The 16,033-nt window shown below is 43.5% G+C and overlaps 1 protein-coding gene across 1 annotated transcript in view; it reads right to left on the bottom strand.

The window, feature by feature from the left end:
• Positions 1–4,061: 4,061 nt before the first annotated feature.
• Positions 4,062–16,033, bottom strand: part of tango6 (transport and golgi organization 6 homolog) — a 38,397-nt gene continuing 26,425 nt past the window's right edge. Inside the window, exons 16-18 of the mRNA XM_080736501.1 lie at positions 12,920–13,071; positions 10,770–10,883; positions 4,062–4,431 (exon numbers count right to left, since the gene is read on the bottom strand). Of these exons, the coding sequence (XP_080592627.1) occupies positions 4,255–4,431; positions 10,770–10,883; positions 12,920–13,071 (443 nt within the window). The 3' untranslated portion in view covers positions 4,062–4,254. The remainder of the gene's footprint in view (positions 4,432–10,769; positions 10,884–12,919; positions 13,072–16,033) is intronic.

Below are 16,033 nucleotides of genomic sequence, written 5' to 3'. Positions count from 1 at the left end.
GAAGAGGGGTAAGGATCTATCTATACATTCTAGAAATCCTGCCTGTCTGTGTTTAGCCAATCAAGGGCTGTGTATAACCGTAGCCAATCAGAGAGGGGCAAAGGGTGACATCCTAATATCAAGGCATATAATATAAGGCTGCATATATGGGTATTTATCCAGTTTAGAGATTGGACGGGTGAGGAGTAGGGTAAGATCTCCTAGTAACAATAAATAACAGGTGAGTATGCTGCACCTAACCTGACTGGACCAGATGATAGCAGCAGTGCGTTTGCCTGGCTGCATACCGCTCTGCTTACTAGCATCTGGGACTGCTCCGGCAGACCCGATGTAACAGGCGGGCCATTTTTTCAAATTCTTTAGCAGGTGATTGGATGGGGCCGTCTCTCTATCACAGTCTGGGAGTGCCAACTCCAACCACTCATATTGGCTTGTCTGCATGACGTTACACCCAGCATCCGCCTCCTGGGTTTCCACGTGGTCTGCAATCAGACTCTATTGGCTCAGAGGCACTCAGAGCCCGCCCGTAGCTGCCGCTGATTGGTCCGGCCCGGGACTTTACGAGTGTTATCAACTCTCACCGAGAGATCTCAGATGGTAAAGTAGGGCGGTACGCACTACTGCCACCATCTGACACGGTCAGGTTATGCTGCACCTTCTTAATTCCAGAATATTCAGATTGTAATCATTAGGCCAAGGATGAACAACATGCTCATGCCAATGTTTGTAACAAGACAGGTACTTACACAGCCTCGTACACATGATAATAAAGGCTTTAACTTAAAGTGTATGAATTAATTGTTCCACACGAGGGGCACCTTGAAAAAAATGCTGATACCTTTATTCTCTGCTCTATTCCATTAATGTCCAGCTGTGCCTTTATGTGACAAAGTGTGTGTGTGTATGTGTATGTGTGTGTGTGTGTGTGTGTGTGTGTGTGTGTGTGTGTGTGTGCGTGTGTGTGTGTGTGTGTGTGCGCGTGCGTGCGTTTAATGGCAAAAAGCAAAGGTTAAATCAAGTAGAACCTGGAAACGACGATAACCCAATGTGCCTATAGGGACAACAATGTGTTCTCAAACACCACATAAAACAACTACTCAGGGGACAAATAATACTAACATTAATAATTCCTCAACTAATACTCATAAATATGTCACTGCCTGGAGGCACAAATACTTTAGCATCTTGACCGTGACAATAATTAGCACACTGCAAGCAGCCATGGTTATGGAGACAGTTGAAATGCTGTGCTATTGGGTCTCTATAGGGGATCCAACATTCTTCTCATTTACATCTTACTCCAGGCTATATGTACTACATGTACTGTATAACACATATAACAAACACCAGAGGACATTCCTCTGGTGTTTGTTAACAGCGACCTATTGTTCCATCTTTTGATCTTAATTTCACCACATTCCTTAGGCTTAGGGACCTAGACATTTGTGCTCACAAAACTACAGGTACAATAAGAGTAGTTCATCTATTCCACAGTATAGCCAGCTAAAATAATAAATACTGACAATCTGGACAAAAGTATAATTTCTGAGCCAAAGTAATAACAGTATGGAGCCAAAACTTCCGCTGTTCAATTACTTGAGAGCTATAGGCCTATTATGTTTAGCTGTTTCCAAATAAGGCGTTTAGTCCTCGACTACATTTTGTGCATTTAATAAATTGGCCAAAGCAACTGAAAGCTTTGAACGACAAACCATAAAAGGAATGTTTTGAGTTGTAGTGGATCCAATTCACTTCCAAGAATGAATGAGATAATCACTTGAAAGTGCACCTCTGCTATGACTACAATTTAGGATTGTGAAATTTCTAAATATCATGCAGGCAGAAATGCACACACTTACGTAGGGGTGCAACAGTTAGTAGGGGTGCAACAGTTAATTGAATGTATCGATTAAATCAATAGCAATAATTTAATTATGTTTATATATCAACAATCAATTTGTTGATTTATAAAAATTGTAATCGCTAAGAAAATGATCGATAGTTTCAGCCCTAATCATGTCATCATTATTCTATCAGCTGATGAACCAGGGAGCTGGATTTTACGTATGTGAAACATACAGTAATGTATCAGTGATGCATAAGATCACTTAAGATGTTTTCACCTCATCAGTGCCATGCTTTCATTCAATTGGGGGCAGTTCTCCATTCCTAAATCTGCCATTCCTACACACTGCCATTCCTACTGAGGTTAGGGTTAGGTTTAGGTGGTCACTGCCTCCGTAGGAATGGCAATGCGTAGGAATGGCAGGTTTAGGAATGGAAATGTGTACAGAGTCAAATACCCACATGAACCCTAGCATCCCTATCTGGGGTGAACATTTGTCGAAAATAGCAGATCTACAAGCTCACAATGTGTCGCATCGCTAAGAGATTTGGTGTAGAGGGGAAAAAGGAGTGGACCGAGCATAAAGCCCTGGGGCCTTTGGTCAAGGAAGAATAATAGCGTTAAGTGGTTAAACGTATGACTGTAATTTAACCAATTTCATGGGAAGATTACTTTATTTAATAAGACTGACTGAAGAAAAGTAAACTCTTTGTGCTGCCAGAGTGATCCATGACACCAGGACAAACATTTGGATATATTTCTTAACCATGGCTGGTTGTACCGTTACAAAGATCTCTGAATTATCTGTGATGTTGTTTGGAAGAGAAAAGCTAAACCAACCCCATTAAACAAAGGTGCGATTTAACCCATCACTTTAGATTTGAACCACTTTAACCAGTACTTTATACTTTGGCTGTCCAAAAATACATTGACATGAAGAAGTTTTGAGAACCACCGATATTGTTAGAACTGTTAGGATTTAGAAGACATTTGTAGAATCCAGTCCTCAGGTCTTAAAGGCATAAGTAAAGTACGAAAAGAGAGGTCTAAATCTGCCATCGTGATGGAAGACTGTGCCGTTTATGCCCTTGGGCCACAGTGACACCTTGACCCAGTGAAGAGAGAGACATCTAGACTGCAAACACTGCTGAAATCCTTACTGTTTGCATCCTCATGTTCACACATGGGAACGAGGGAGACAGCCTTTTGTATGTGTGTGTAGAGGGTCATGCCTTATACACTGTTAACACATCACTCGATGGTGGGCTACATCTGTTCTCTCAAGAGGGATGAGTTAGAACAAAAGAAAGATTTTCTTTTTGCCCCGGCGTTGTGACTGGTCTGTACTCGTGTGAATTTACACACATGCATTTTTTTGTGGGGCTCTGTAAGAGGCTAGCCATCTATAAGAGTGTGTGTATCCGGAGCTTATCAAGGAAATAGCTGGACCAATTCCAATTTCACTTCATTTTATAATGGAAGCAAATGGGTCTCAGATCACACTAAAACCTTGCCCAAATTTGGAGTCATATCATATGTCATAGATACTGTATGTCATAGATATGCACAGTAACGGACACAGGCTGACCACATTAAGTCAGAGATCCACATGGGCGCCACACCATTATTAGACCCCGTCTTGTCTTATTGATCCCCAGGAAACTAGTAAAATAACTAATAGATGAAGCAGTAAGACACTTGTCGAGATTAAAACCATTTATTGCAATGATATTGCATATTTTGTATGATATTTGGCCGTGTGGCTCTGCTCCTGTGATCCTCCAGAACAAACTTTGCAAGCATGACAGACTCTGAAATAAAGCCCCCCCTCCAAAGCAGAGCCTGAAGTGAAGATACAGTTATGACATGGAAATTATAATAGACATGAACCGCTCACAGTGCAGAATCTAAAGATTCTCAGATATTAAGAGAACATGGTACAATACAATCCTGCATTGAATGGCAGGCTGACATACGTACAGTAAGCCCATTTTCGACTGCAGATTTAGCACCACTACACAACACTACACCGCACCACATACAAAATATCTACATTTGGATACTTTTTAGTACCACGTTTAGTACCACTTTCACACCACTCTACCCAGGTCCTTGTAGTGGAAAACCTATCACAAGTGGGCGGTGTGGAGTGGGGTGGTGTTGGGCCATGTCAGTGTAAAAGGGGTTATAGAAGACCTAAATGTTACTACCGGAGGAGGCTGTGGAGGTGGAGGGAGTTTGTTCACTGATGAGCAGTCATCTGAGCATGTGAGAGTGATTGACGGTCTGTTTAAATAGACCATGTAGTTGAACCTTTAGGAACGTGGTTGTATGAGAGTGTGTGTGTGACCATGAGACCAGCTCAACTTCTGTGCCTGCCTGAACTACTGCGATGCTCCATTTGTTCTCTACGGCAGAACCACTATTTTCTTCTCCAACTTCTGCTGGGGGAAGATGAACTTCTTCATGACATCATCAAGCTCCTCCAATGCCAGCTGAGCGTGGAGCACTGTGACGTCATCGCGGTCCGACCGCACCACCCACTTCAGCGCTCGGTAGAGGTCCAACAGAACATCACTAAGAACCTGAAGGAAAAAGACCGGCGTGTAATTAGTACACACAATAGTTTATGACACAGGGGTCTTCAACAGGGGGTCCTCCAAATCTGTGTGTGATAGAAACATTTTTTTATCCTTTTTTATATTAACCACTTGAACCCTAACGTCCATATTCTGAGAACTTTAGCCAAAAATAGCAGATCTACAAGCTCAAAAGCTTGTAGATTGGCTATTTTTGGCAAAGAGCTTTGGTGTAGAGGGGAAAAAAGAGCAGACCAAGTACAGAGTGAAAGGTCAAGTTTATTAAGTATTGACAGTTCAAGTGGTTAAATATCTGAAAACACAAATTGACATGAATCCAAAATACACTGACGATTGTGCTGTCAAACGATTAAACTTTATGGAATCTACGAAAAGGTTGTGGGGGTCCCTGCTTCATCTCTCTCTCAACTAAGGGGTCCTTGGCCTGACCCCTGATCTAACATCTTAATGACTAGACAAAGTGGTGAAATAACAGTGCGGTTGCAGAGGTCTAAAAGTGTTACTCCACCGTCCACCATCATATACGTAAACACATCAAGTTCTACATGGAAACACCAAAGGGAGTGAAATTAGGGGAACGTGAAATTGCGCTCAAGACTGAAAGAAATTGGAGATATACTAGCTTGAATCCCTTCGATATAATTCTTGCTAGTATATGAGACCGAGTCCTTATGGTTTAGCCCTGTAGTTATTTTCTGGTCTGAGACTGTGAAAACCTGTTCTCCATCTGCTTTAAGCCACGAATTTGTGACACGGTTGGGCGACAACGTATAAATTAGCTGTGTAACTCCTCATTACTCCTCATTGCAACTTAGGCCCACTCAACTGCACTTTGTTCCAAGTTTCAACGTGGTCTGTTCACAGCCTAGGCTAGGCTAGGGGCCTCGTCTCCCCAGCCGAGCGTGTCTGTTCTCATGTCCCAGTGAGTGTCATTAGATATTTGCAGCTGGTGTGGCGGCACACCTGTCCAGCTGTTAGTCTAATGACAGGCCCTGGACTGTGTAAGCCACTGGTCAACTCATTATGACACCACTGGCTAGTGAACTGAACAGCCATGTCACACTTAAGTCTCAGTCAGGAAACAGAAATGGGTCACCAAATATGAGTGATGTTGTGTTTCAATTTCCCCCCATCAGCAGTTTAGTCGTATTGTAGGGCAGGGGTCCCAAACTTTTTTGTCTCAGGGCACCCCATAAATATTTGTTTTAATCCGAGGCACCCCTACATTATAATTTTCACTCCCAACTTATATTTATAGCATATCGTCGTTGTTGGGTGGAAACCTTGTATGTCCAAAACCGTTTGTTTTGTATTTATCATCTATAAAATGCACTAAACTAGTGAAAACAGCAGATCTACCAGCACACAATGCCTCGCATCGCGAGGCGTTGTGTGCTTGTAGATCGGCTGTTTTCACTATAGTTTTGTGCGACAGTCTTGTATGATGAAGCAGGGCTTTGCTTTACCAAAAGACATACACATTTGAAACTTGGAGATACAAGGTTTCTGCCCGACAGTGACCATATTTTAGTGATTATGTTGCGAGGAAAACGTTGATATATTAGCCATTTTGGTTAGAACTGATTGAAAATAACTTTGTACTTCAAGTTTAAAATGATACTAAATATTTTTCCAAGTGTCCAAATAAATTCCAAATATTATCAAATGATCTCGCGGCACCCCTGGACCGCCGTCACGGCACCCCAGGGTGCCCCGTCACCCACTTTGAAAACCCCTGTTGTAAGGAAATTGTTTTTTTCATAAAGTATTTATATTATTTTCGAAATGTTTATTATCAACTTTTATTACCAATTTTAATTTGATCCTGGATGATCAAGCCAGTAATCCTAGAATGGAGCCACCACTTTCCGGGGTCTGATAAGTGCGAGCCAATGGTTGTCTTGGCCTCGGCTCTCTACAGGACTATCTAAAAACAACACTGGAATCCAGATGCCAACAATGAGCACAGACTTTCCACCGCTAACGTAACGGTTAAAGTGACATGAGGCGTGCGAGACACCCAGAGAGAACATGGTTTTGTGTCTAACTAAAACACAGTGTTTGGGGTGACCTTCTTTCCTGTGCTCAGTGAGAAGCAGCCAGTGAAGTCTATTATCTGGGCGATAATGACCAAAGGGAACCAGGGACTAGATTACAGGACATGTGTACATGTGTAACAACAGCCTCTTAACGTTAAAAACAGACCCTACTGCCCTAAATACTTACAAACTTGTATTTATTTGAGACCACCTGGTTTCTACATTAAGAGCGTAACAGAAAGACAACGGCGAGGGGTGTGGGGCCATTTCTACATTTGAAGAAAGAGCTCAGCTGAATTGTATTTGACGTTGCTTTCCGTCTTGCCTTCGGAGGGCCTCGACATTCTGAAACCACGGTTACGACGGAATGTCCTCGCACACCCCGCTGAACTTTTGGCCTTGTGTCTTTGTTGATACAACACACAGATATGTTTAAGCACGACACTCACTCCAGGGTGTCCCCAGCTAAATGATTGATATGCACATTCTCTTAGATTGTGGTCCCAGACATGAAAAATCGTATCAAATGTGGGCTGTGGCCTAATGCAGTGGTATTCAAATGTACGCGTTAGGCCAGGGTCCACTTGGTTCCATTTGTACACTGTCAAAGTTACATACATGTAAGGGTCAATTTAGACCCTCATAAAGGAACCTAGAGAGTCACTGAAATCCACTTTGAGAACCACTGGCCTAATGAATATCAAACAGGGGGTCCTTGAAATGAAAAAGGTTGATTTCCAACTTTGTAGTTCATCACAATAAGTGATGTTGTAAATCATCAAGACAATTTTCAGCACTAATTTAACACTTTCTTCCAAAAGGTCCAGATAAGTACAAACAATTTATACAGTCATGTACTATATATAGATGGACAAAACGCAAAACCTCCTATCTGAAAAATTCACTTTGTTGGGAAAATTAAAAAGAAAATGTGTGTTCAACATTAAAACCTATCTACTATTTCTAGTCACATGACATTTTTGGCAAAATGAGGGGCAGAACGATCTTGCAGACAGACTGACCATGTGCAGCATTGCCTGTTGCCTGTCCTCATTTCAAGTGAAATCCAAAAATCATGAAATTTGCAGGAGGCTTTGCGTTTTGGCCATCGATATGTATTCTTTAAATACCTGTAATTTAAACAAAAGATTAGAGCTCTCTCTCCTGGTGGAAAATTCCGACAACAGTTGCTGGACTGACGTTGGCAGTGGCAGACACTGGCAGTTATTTAACATTCAGGGTTACATAGGAGCGTAGGTCAGAGCTTTGTTATGTTGGAAAAGAAGGCAAATATCTCCAGAATGGTGAGGCTGTGAATCATACTGTGTCACTTAAAAACCCACTGAACCTTCAACCTAACCCAACATGGTCCAAGGGAAAATTACCAGCAAGCACTGTAGATATAAACCATTACATTTAAAATAGAAAGTTACATAATATTTATTGTGAGCGTAGGTCGCAGTTTACTATCAGAACCGGCACAGCTTGCCTGTATACGTCCGTCCGTCTGTCCGGACGGACGTGTACTGTACTGTACACATTTTTACGGTCTATGGGTTTGCCGCTCTGACATCATGCTCTGATGTCACTGTGATGTCAGGGGAACCACTCTTAACCTATTTGGTGCCAACCCCGAGTTTCCCGAGTTTGAAAAGGTACTACCCCTGTGCCAACCCCGAGTTTCCCCGAGTTTGGGCCGTTTTTGAAAACCTCCAAAAATGTATTAGGCATGATCGCGATCGCATGTTTAACCCCCATACCAACCCATTCTTTCAAACATGGCAGCCATGTTTGTTTACATCTGAAGAAAACATAATGGCTGATAAATCATGAATGCCTGAACGGATTTCCAAGCGGATTTTTTTGTTTGAAAGCTGTGAACAGTGTGCACACACGTGGTGCATCATCTAGGCATGGGCGTGCACGATCCGTGCACTATAAATTACATGGAAGTCTATGGAAACCATGGCATTGCGGGACATTGAAGAGAAAAAATCACACCCGTGTGAAGTGGAGCTGTGTGTGTGTGTGTGTGTGTGTGTGTGTGTGTGTGTGTGTGTGTGTGTGTGTGTGTGTGTGGATCATGTGTACCGATTTTTGTGACATTTGAAGAAAATATGTAGGAAAAGGAGCAAAAAGTGTGTTTTGGAGAAAATTCAAGATGGCGGAAAATCTATCATGGCGCAAATGGGCGTGGCCTATATGGGGAGAAGCGTCATGACCCAAGGAATCCAGGGAAAAAATATTTTTAATTTTCCGACCTACGGTTCAAGAGTTACAGGCCAAAACGTAAAGTGGGGTGTTATGGCGCCACCATGCGGCCAAATGACACAATTATTTTTTATTTAATCCTTGAAATCATTATGAACCTCCTCTCCAAGTCTTGAAACTCTAGCCCCTATGGTTTGCGAGAGACAAATAATTGAATGTGAGTTTTTGCGATTCCCATTATAAGTCAATGGGGAAAATTAATTCACTAATAAATTAATATCAATTAAACTATAGAACCTTTCTCTTAGAAAAGTAATAGCCCACGATTCCCGAGTAAGCCGTTCGATTTGACATATGGCGCGAGTGTGTGGTGGCAAAACTGTGGGACTAGTGGCGTGCCGAAGTTTAGGAAGTTCAGGCTACATACAGACACACACACAGACAGACAGACAGACACACAGACAGACAGACCCACACGGCCACGTATAGGGAGCCTGTGCTTCACACAGCTCCAAAAATCATAGCAACATAAGTGTTAACAGAATGGGTTTGCTGCTCTGACATCACGCTCTGGCTTCACTGTGATGTCACACTAAGAGAATCCCTTTTATGCCCATTATTCCCATTTATTCCCTGATGTCATCAATATTAAGCCCATATTTAACAGGACTTCATATTTCCCATATATGGAGGCCACATTGGCCACATACCACACTAACAGAAACCATATATGGCCTAGCCCATATCTGTGTGTCTGGTATTACAGAGTACAGACAGGGATTTCCATGTATGGGCATAAAAGGGTATGATGTCAGATGTCATAGACATCATAGGACTTTCACATAACGAATAACTGAGTAAGCATGTTTGGGCTCTCACAGCATATCTCCATATAGAGTACACGGATGGGTACCGGGGGTCTCCATATATGGGTAACTGGTCCGATATACATCACTGGCCAGATGGCCATGGCATGACCTTGCATGACCTCACATCCTGAAGCTTCTTACTAGTATACTGTGTGAGTGTGCACATGTGTTTGTGAGGGCCAAATGTCCACTCAAATACTGTCTTTGTCATAAAATATCAAAATCTATAAAGCTAAAAATAAATACAAGTGTAGCAGAATTTGATAAACTGACATTGTGAGGACACTTTTCCTGCTCCTCACAAGCTCTTTTATAATTCAATATACATTTAAAGTTAGGCTTACAACTGAGAAAAGATTCAGAACAGGTAAGGGTGGGAGTGATACCTGATTTATCCTCAATTACTTTCAGATGTAAAAGCCCACAATGCGTCACGTTGTGACTTGTGATATGCATGTTGTGAGCTTGTAGACTTCGTGGTTAGGGTTACAAATGAAACAAAGAAATCATAAAATGTAGATGTCCTCACAAGCAGTGGTGCTTTGGGATTTTCTTTTCAGGGCGGACAGTCATTTATTGACGTCACATGCATGCGCGCGCACGCGCCTCTAGAGGCTATTTAGAAAGAACGGATGTCAGCAGATCTAATGAGCAGTCTTAATTATATTTGCATTGTTACTTAGGATTTTACTTTCTAGTTTCATTTAATTCAATTGGAAAATAAAGCGCTACAGTAGAGAAACAAAGTTTGCTTTAAACAAATCTCAAACAGCCTACATACCACATAATGGAGCCATGTATGAGGATCACTCACACACATTTACACGCAGTCACTACTGAAAACCTTGGTGTTAAAGTAAGTATCCATATACTGTACATAGAGTAGCCTGGGCTTGTGACTGCACCCTACTCACTGGTAAACCTAGTAAACGTGTTATGCAAATAGCCATTTCATTAGATAGGTTATATGGTGCGTCATCACTCAAATCTATGGGGATTGGGGACGCATTCTAGCATGCAAAGCGCAAGCACTGTTCCGTGCCGTCCGTGCGCGTGCATGCATGTGGGAAATATATTGGCCACATGGCGTCCGGTCACGTCCGGCCTCGAAAGCGCTACTGCTCACAAGAAGAGTGAATAGTAGAATTGTGTGTGTGCGCGCGTGTGTGTGTGTGTGTGTGTGTGTGTGTGTGTGTGTGTGTACCTGGGTGGTTTTGTCGCTGAGACCTCGGAGGAGCATGGTGATAACGTGGACGGCAGCTCTCCTCACCTCGGCTTCCTTCTCCGTCTTGATCAGCGCAGTCAGACAGCAGCTCAGCTGAGGAAGACAAACATGTTCTTCTTCAGATCAGACCAACTCAACCAGATCAACCGCATGAACCCTAGCCTCCCTATTCTGGGCTCACAGTTTGTGATGTCAGGTGCAGGGGTGGCTCAGCCGGGTCATCATCAGTGACCTTTATCCTTTATCTGAAAGCCTGAGCTGGATATGGAACCTACAGCTAAATGGAGACATGGGAGACAACATTTCTACCACTGAGTTAAGATGGCAAGCCCGCTTGGGCAGGGGAGACGTTGCAAATTATTTTGGGGGGTCCCCAGATGTTTAGCTAAATGTTAACATTATTTTATCACTCAACAGTAAGCAGACCAATGTACAGTATAAGTGTATGCAGGGTATCTGCACATTTCTAAAGTGACAATTTAAGGACTTTAACCCATTCAGGCCGGGTACACATTTTAGTGTATGGGAGGGGCTTACAGTACATGTACAGTATGTATCAACATATTTGTTTTTGTAGGCTAATTTCTGATTTGGGCCCAACTGGTTAGGCCTAAATGGGTTAAATACCCTTTCAGTACGGTTGGTCAAACATTAACCAAATTGTCAAATATTAGAGGCATAAATTGTGAAAATAGCCGATCTACATGCTCACGAGGCGTTCTGAGCATGTAGATCGGCTATTTTCACAATGGTATAGATTGAGTCAAACTAAATGTAAAGCCTCCTACAAACTCCTACAATTCCCAGTGCTTGTGCAGGGTGGGGGGGTCCCCAGTTAAAATATGATTATTTTGGGGTTCGCGGTCTGAAAAGGTTGAGATCCACTGCTTTGCCTCTACCATACAGATGAGTCAAAATATTCACTCAGATAATTGTCGAAATGGACTGATAGGCAACAATATCAAAATAAAAAAGTAAAAATATGGGGTAACAGAGTTCTAAAATACAATTTGTGTTATCAAGAACCTGGAGGCAAAGCGCAGCTTGCACATGCACGTGCCACATGCACAGACATGCAACAAGGGGGAGAGAGAGAGAGAGAAACGTGAGTGATAGTATGCTGAGGTCAGTCCTACTGTACCACCGTACTGGATCGATTGAGGTATCGATATCTAAACAAACATGTTCCCTTGACCGCTCGCTTTCTCTCACACACGCACACACTGATACATGGTCAGGGTGAGTGGCTGTTACACAGGGCAGCTTCATGAATAAGCATTCTGTTCAACAGACTGACAGTGCTGCTTATTCATGACACCAAGCTTCAGCGCACGAGCCGAGCCGAACACACACACACACACGCGCACGCACACGCACACACACGCACACACACACACACACCATCTTTATTTAAACCTCTGACCACTGAAGCAGCCCGAATATCTGCACTCACACAAATACATGCACATTAATCTTTCCTTCTCCCTCCCTCCCTCACATACACACATTCTCCCAACTAAGACCAACTAAGGTGGGAGGACATATACAGTAAGAAAAATATAGCCACCCCTCTCTGTACACTAAAGTGTGTGTGTGTGTGTGTGTGTGTGTGTGTGTGTGTGTGTGTGTGTGTGTGCGCGTGTTAACGTGTGCGTTCGTGCGCGCTCCTAGGGACTTGGCGCCCTGGCCAATTGTCCTGCTTTCCCAGCGCATGCATATACAGTATATATACACTTACTTACTGTACTGTATACACTCTCTCTCTCGCACACACACACAATCTCGTTTTTGTGACATACTGAGGACATTACATAGACTTCCATTCATTTCCTGTGGCCTTACCCTAACCTCTATCCCTAACCCCTAACAGTAACCCTAAACTTTGTGAGGACCGGCAAATATCCTCACTTTGTCTATTTTTTCCAATTCTACTATGCTTGTGAGGACCTCTGGTCCTAAGTATGTCACAAAAACGAGTACACACACACACACACACACACACACACACACACATTCTGAAAAATCGTGAGACCCATAATGACAACCCCTAAACCGTAACTACTTAAACACTATATAACTGTGTTTGTTGTAATTGGGTAAACCAGTAATAACAGTACTGTGATCCTCACCTCCTGAGCTAGAGGTCCCAGGGCATAGTCCAGCCTCTGACACAGCTCTCCCAGGTTGGACAGACAGCTGGCTCGAACCGTCTGGTCGCTGTCCCTGGTCCCCTGCAGGAACACCCCGATCAGGGGACGTCCCAGATGTGGCGTCAGCTCACCTGGAGGAGGAGAAGGGCCAAGGAAAGCGTGAGAAGAGGTTAGAGGTTGGTGGCACTCAAGCTGTTGCACTCAAGCTGTTTGACCTTGTACCAGTTTGACCTTGTACCAGTGAACTGTACCGTCATGAAACTGTACCTTTTCCTATGCAAACTTCTAATAAAGTCTTCAATCAATCAATCAAAGGTGATGTTCATCCATGTGGAAATCCCCCTCACAGTGTCACAGAGCGACACGTTGTGCGCTTACAGTACAGAATATTTGTCTATATTTGGATGCAACACTGGTATGCAAGTAACTAAGCATAAATTGGACTAATCGTTCCAGCGTACGTTTTCAGCACAGCGATCAGCTTAACTCTTTCAGTGCCCAGAATCACCACTAGAGGGCGCCCAATGGCCATAGAATCCACCATAGACATACGCTGTATATGCACAAGCCGTACGCAGCCATGACGCGCCTGAACACTTTCCTTTGTGCATGAACAGGAACAGGATGGAGTTAGCTTGAAGTTAGCTATTGGCTACCAAGCATTTTAGAAGCCCTATTTTCTGCGATTTAGCCGTGATTAAACCTTGCACACCTCATGGATATGCATGGAACAGAGAAAATGAGCTCTAAAGATCCTGGATTGCATTGACGTGGATGGGAAATATCGGCGGCGCGACGCTCTCGCGGGCCGTGTTTTTTTTTAAAAGCCGAACTAGTTTGGGATCGGCACCCCGAACGTTAATAAGGTCCAAATAAAGCCGAACTAGTTCGGGATCGGCACCCCGAACGTTAATAAGGTCCAAATAAAGCCGAACTAGTTCGGGATCGGCACAATAAGAGTTAAGTGTCAAAATAGTAAGCTGTGGGGCAGGCGCATACCACATGGGCTTTGTGTAACCTGGTGGCGTCCCTGGTTCGATTCCCGGTCCGGATGACCTTTTCCGCATGTCACTCCCCGTCTCTCTCCCCATTTCCTGTCAGTCTACTGTCTTATCGAATAAAGGCATAAAAAGCCCCAAAAACTAATCTTTAATATAAATACAAAAATTGTACGCCGTCATGTATATCCCAATCTGGGAACCACATCATCAAAGTAAGGGCGACGCCCACTCGGTCTGTCTCTCTTCCTTCATTGACTCTGTCTCCAGAGATTGTGTATATCCCAATAACTGATCGACATCGGTACATTTTGTGGAAAAAAAAAACAGTGATTGATTTCAACCACAGTTACTGAAAATAACTATAAATCAGTTAAAAACATCAACATATACCTGCTATGTAACGGATAATTTGCATGTGATACTATATAGAAGAGGAAAGTCAGAAGAGGGGCACTGTGGTGGTTTTCACAGGTGTGTGTGTGTGTGTGTGTGTGTGTGTGTGTGTGTGTGTGTGTGTGTGTGTGTGTGTGTGTGCGTGCGTGCGTGCGTGCGTGCGTGCGTGCGTGCGTGCGTGCGTGCGTGCGTGCGTGCGTGCGTGTGTCCTCAGGTGGACCTCGTTTCGGATGTGACTTGCCTCGCCAAGCATTCAGCTGAGCAGTTCCTTTCCGTGAAATGCTGAGTCAGGCAGGTTCAGTAAAACAGTCAACACCTTCTCATTCTCCACAACTCTAAACTAGACTGCACTCTGTCAAGGTGCCAACCTGCGTCTTGTTATTTATATCATCAGGTCCCACTTGTTGGTGGTGGTGACGTCACCGAGAACGCTGCTCCCTCATTGGCTATAGGCTCTGCCTTTGTACTGTCAGTCAGATACAGACAGCCGGATACAGAGAGCACCGGCACACAGTACTTGCACGCTCTGCTGGCGCAAGTAACTGCAGGTAGGTTTGTACACTCTCTTTTGATTGTAGAGAGCAGAGAATGTTAGAGAGGCAGGGGCTGACATTTTAAAAAGGGCCTTTTGGTGGAAATATCGAAAATAGCCGACCTCCAAGCTCACAACGCGTCGTGCTGTGACGCGTTGTGAGCTTGGAGGTCGGCTATTTTCGGTGCTTCATTCCACACTAAACTATGGTACTGGAGATGTGGCGTGAAGGCATGGATTTCTACACAGAGAGGGCAATTCTTTCAACATAAGATGCTGTATTCAAGTTCGGGAGAGTTTGGACAAGGCAATTGTCTTGAATGTTGCCTTCCGGTAAGGCATGGAAAGAGGGCATTCGCATTTATTTCAACATAGTAAAAACTGCATTCATGGTCTGGAGAGGGCACTTTTTACAGATGGATAAAAGGGCAAGGGGCTCAAGCCCTCTTTGATGTCTATGCATTCACGTGCCTGGTAGAGAGAGTGTTCATGTCTCGCAGAGAGAAAGAGAAAAAGGGGGGCGGGGGGCGTGAGAAAGACTAATAAGACGATAGACTAAAGAATGACAGTGCCAACATCTACCCCAACCAAGCACCAGGGGAATGGAGCCAATAGCATCCATGGATAGTGCCAGCTGACTGCCTTGCACTGTGATAGTAGTAGTGGCAGTGGTGATGTGTGGCAGCACTACAGCTCAGCCCAGATCCTTACAGCTGGTTATTTTGGCCAGTCCCAAAAACACACAAACACACCCACACACTCACAAACAGGCAGACAGAAAAGAGGCCACATACAGACGTACACAGAGAGAAACACACAGACAGCAAGAAAGCAAATGCACACACAGCTATGACATTCAGACCTATTCTTCAACTTGTCCTAGATCCAACCTTTCAGGGTGCCAACATTCTCTGAGATGCTGACACAAACATGCAACAAACAAATGCATACACAGTCAGAGACACAGACACAAAGGCAAAGACATGCACTTCAGCTCTCCCTCCAAATGCATACGTGTGCACACAAATTATTATTATTTGCAAACTATACAGTACCTGTGCTGAGGAGAGATTTAGAATGTGACAAAAGAATGCTCCCAAAATATGGATTTTATTTAGCCAACATAATGCCAACATTATTCTTTATCCTCATGTGATGCCTAATTAC

This window comes from Nannobrachium achirus, assembly GCF_963921795.1.
Source record: "Nannobrachium achirus genome assembly, chromosome: 11".
Classification (NCBI taxonomy): domain Eukaryota; kingdom Metazoa; phylum Chordata; class Actinopteri; order Myctophiformes; family Myctophidae; genus Nannobrachium; species Nannobrachium achirus.
This window is presented reverse-complemented; position numbering and strand designations above follow the sequence as displayed.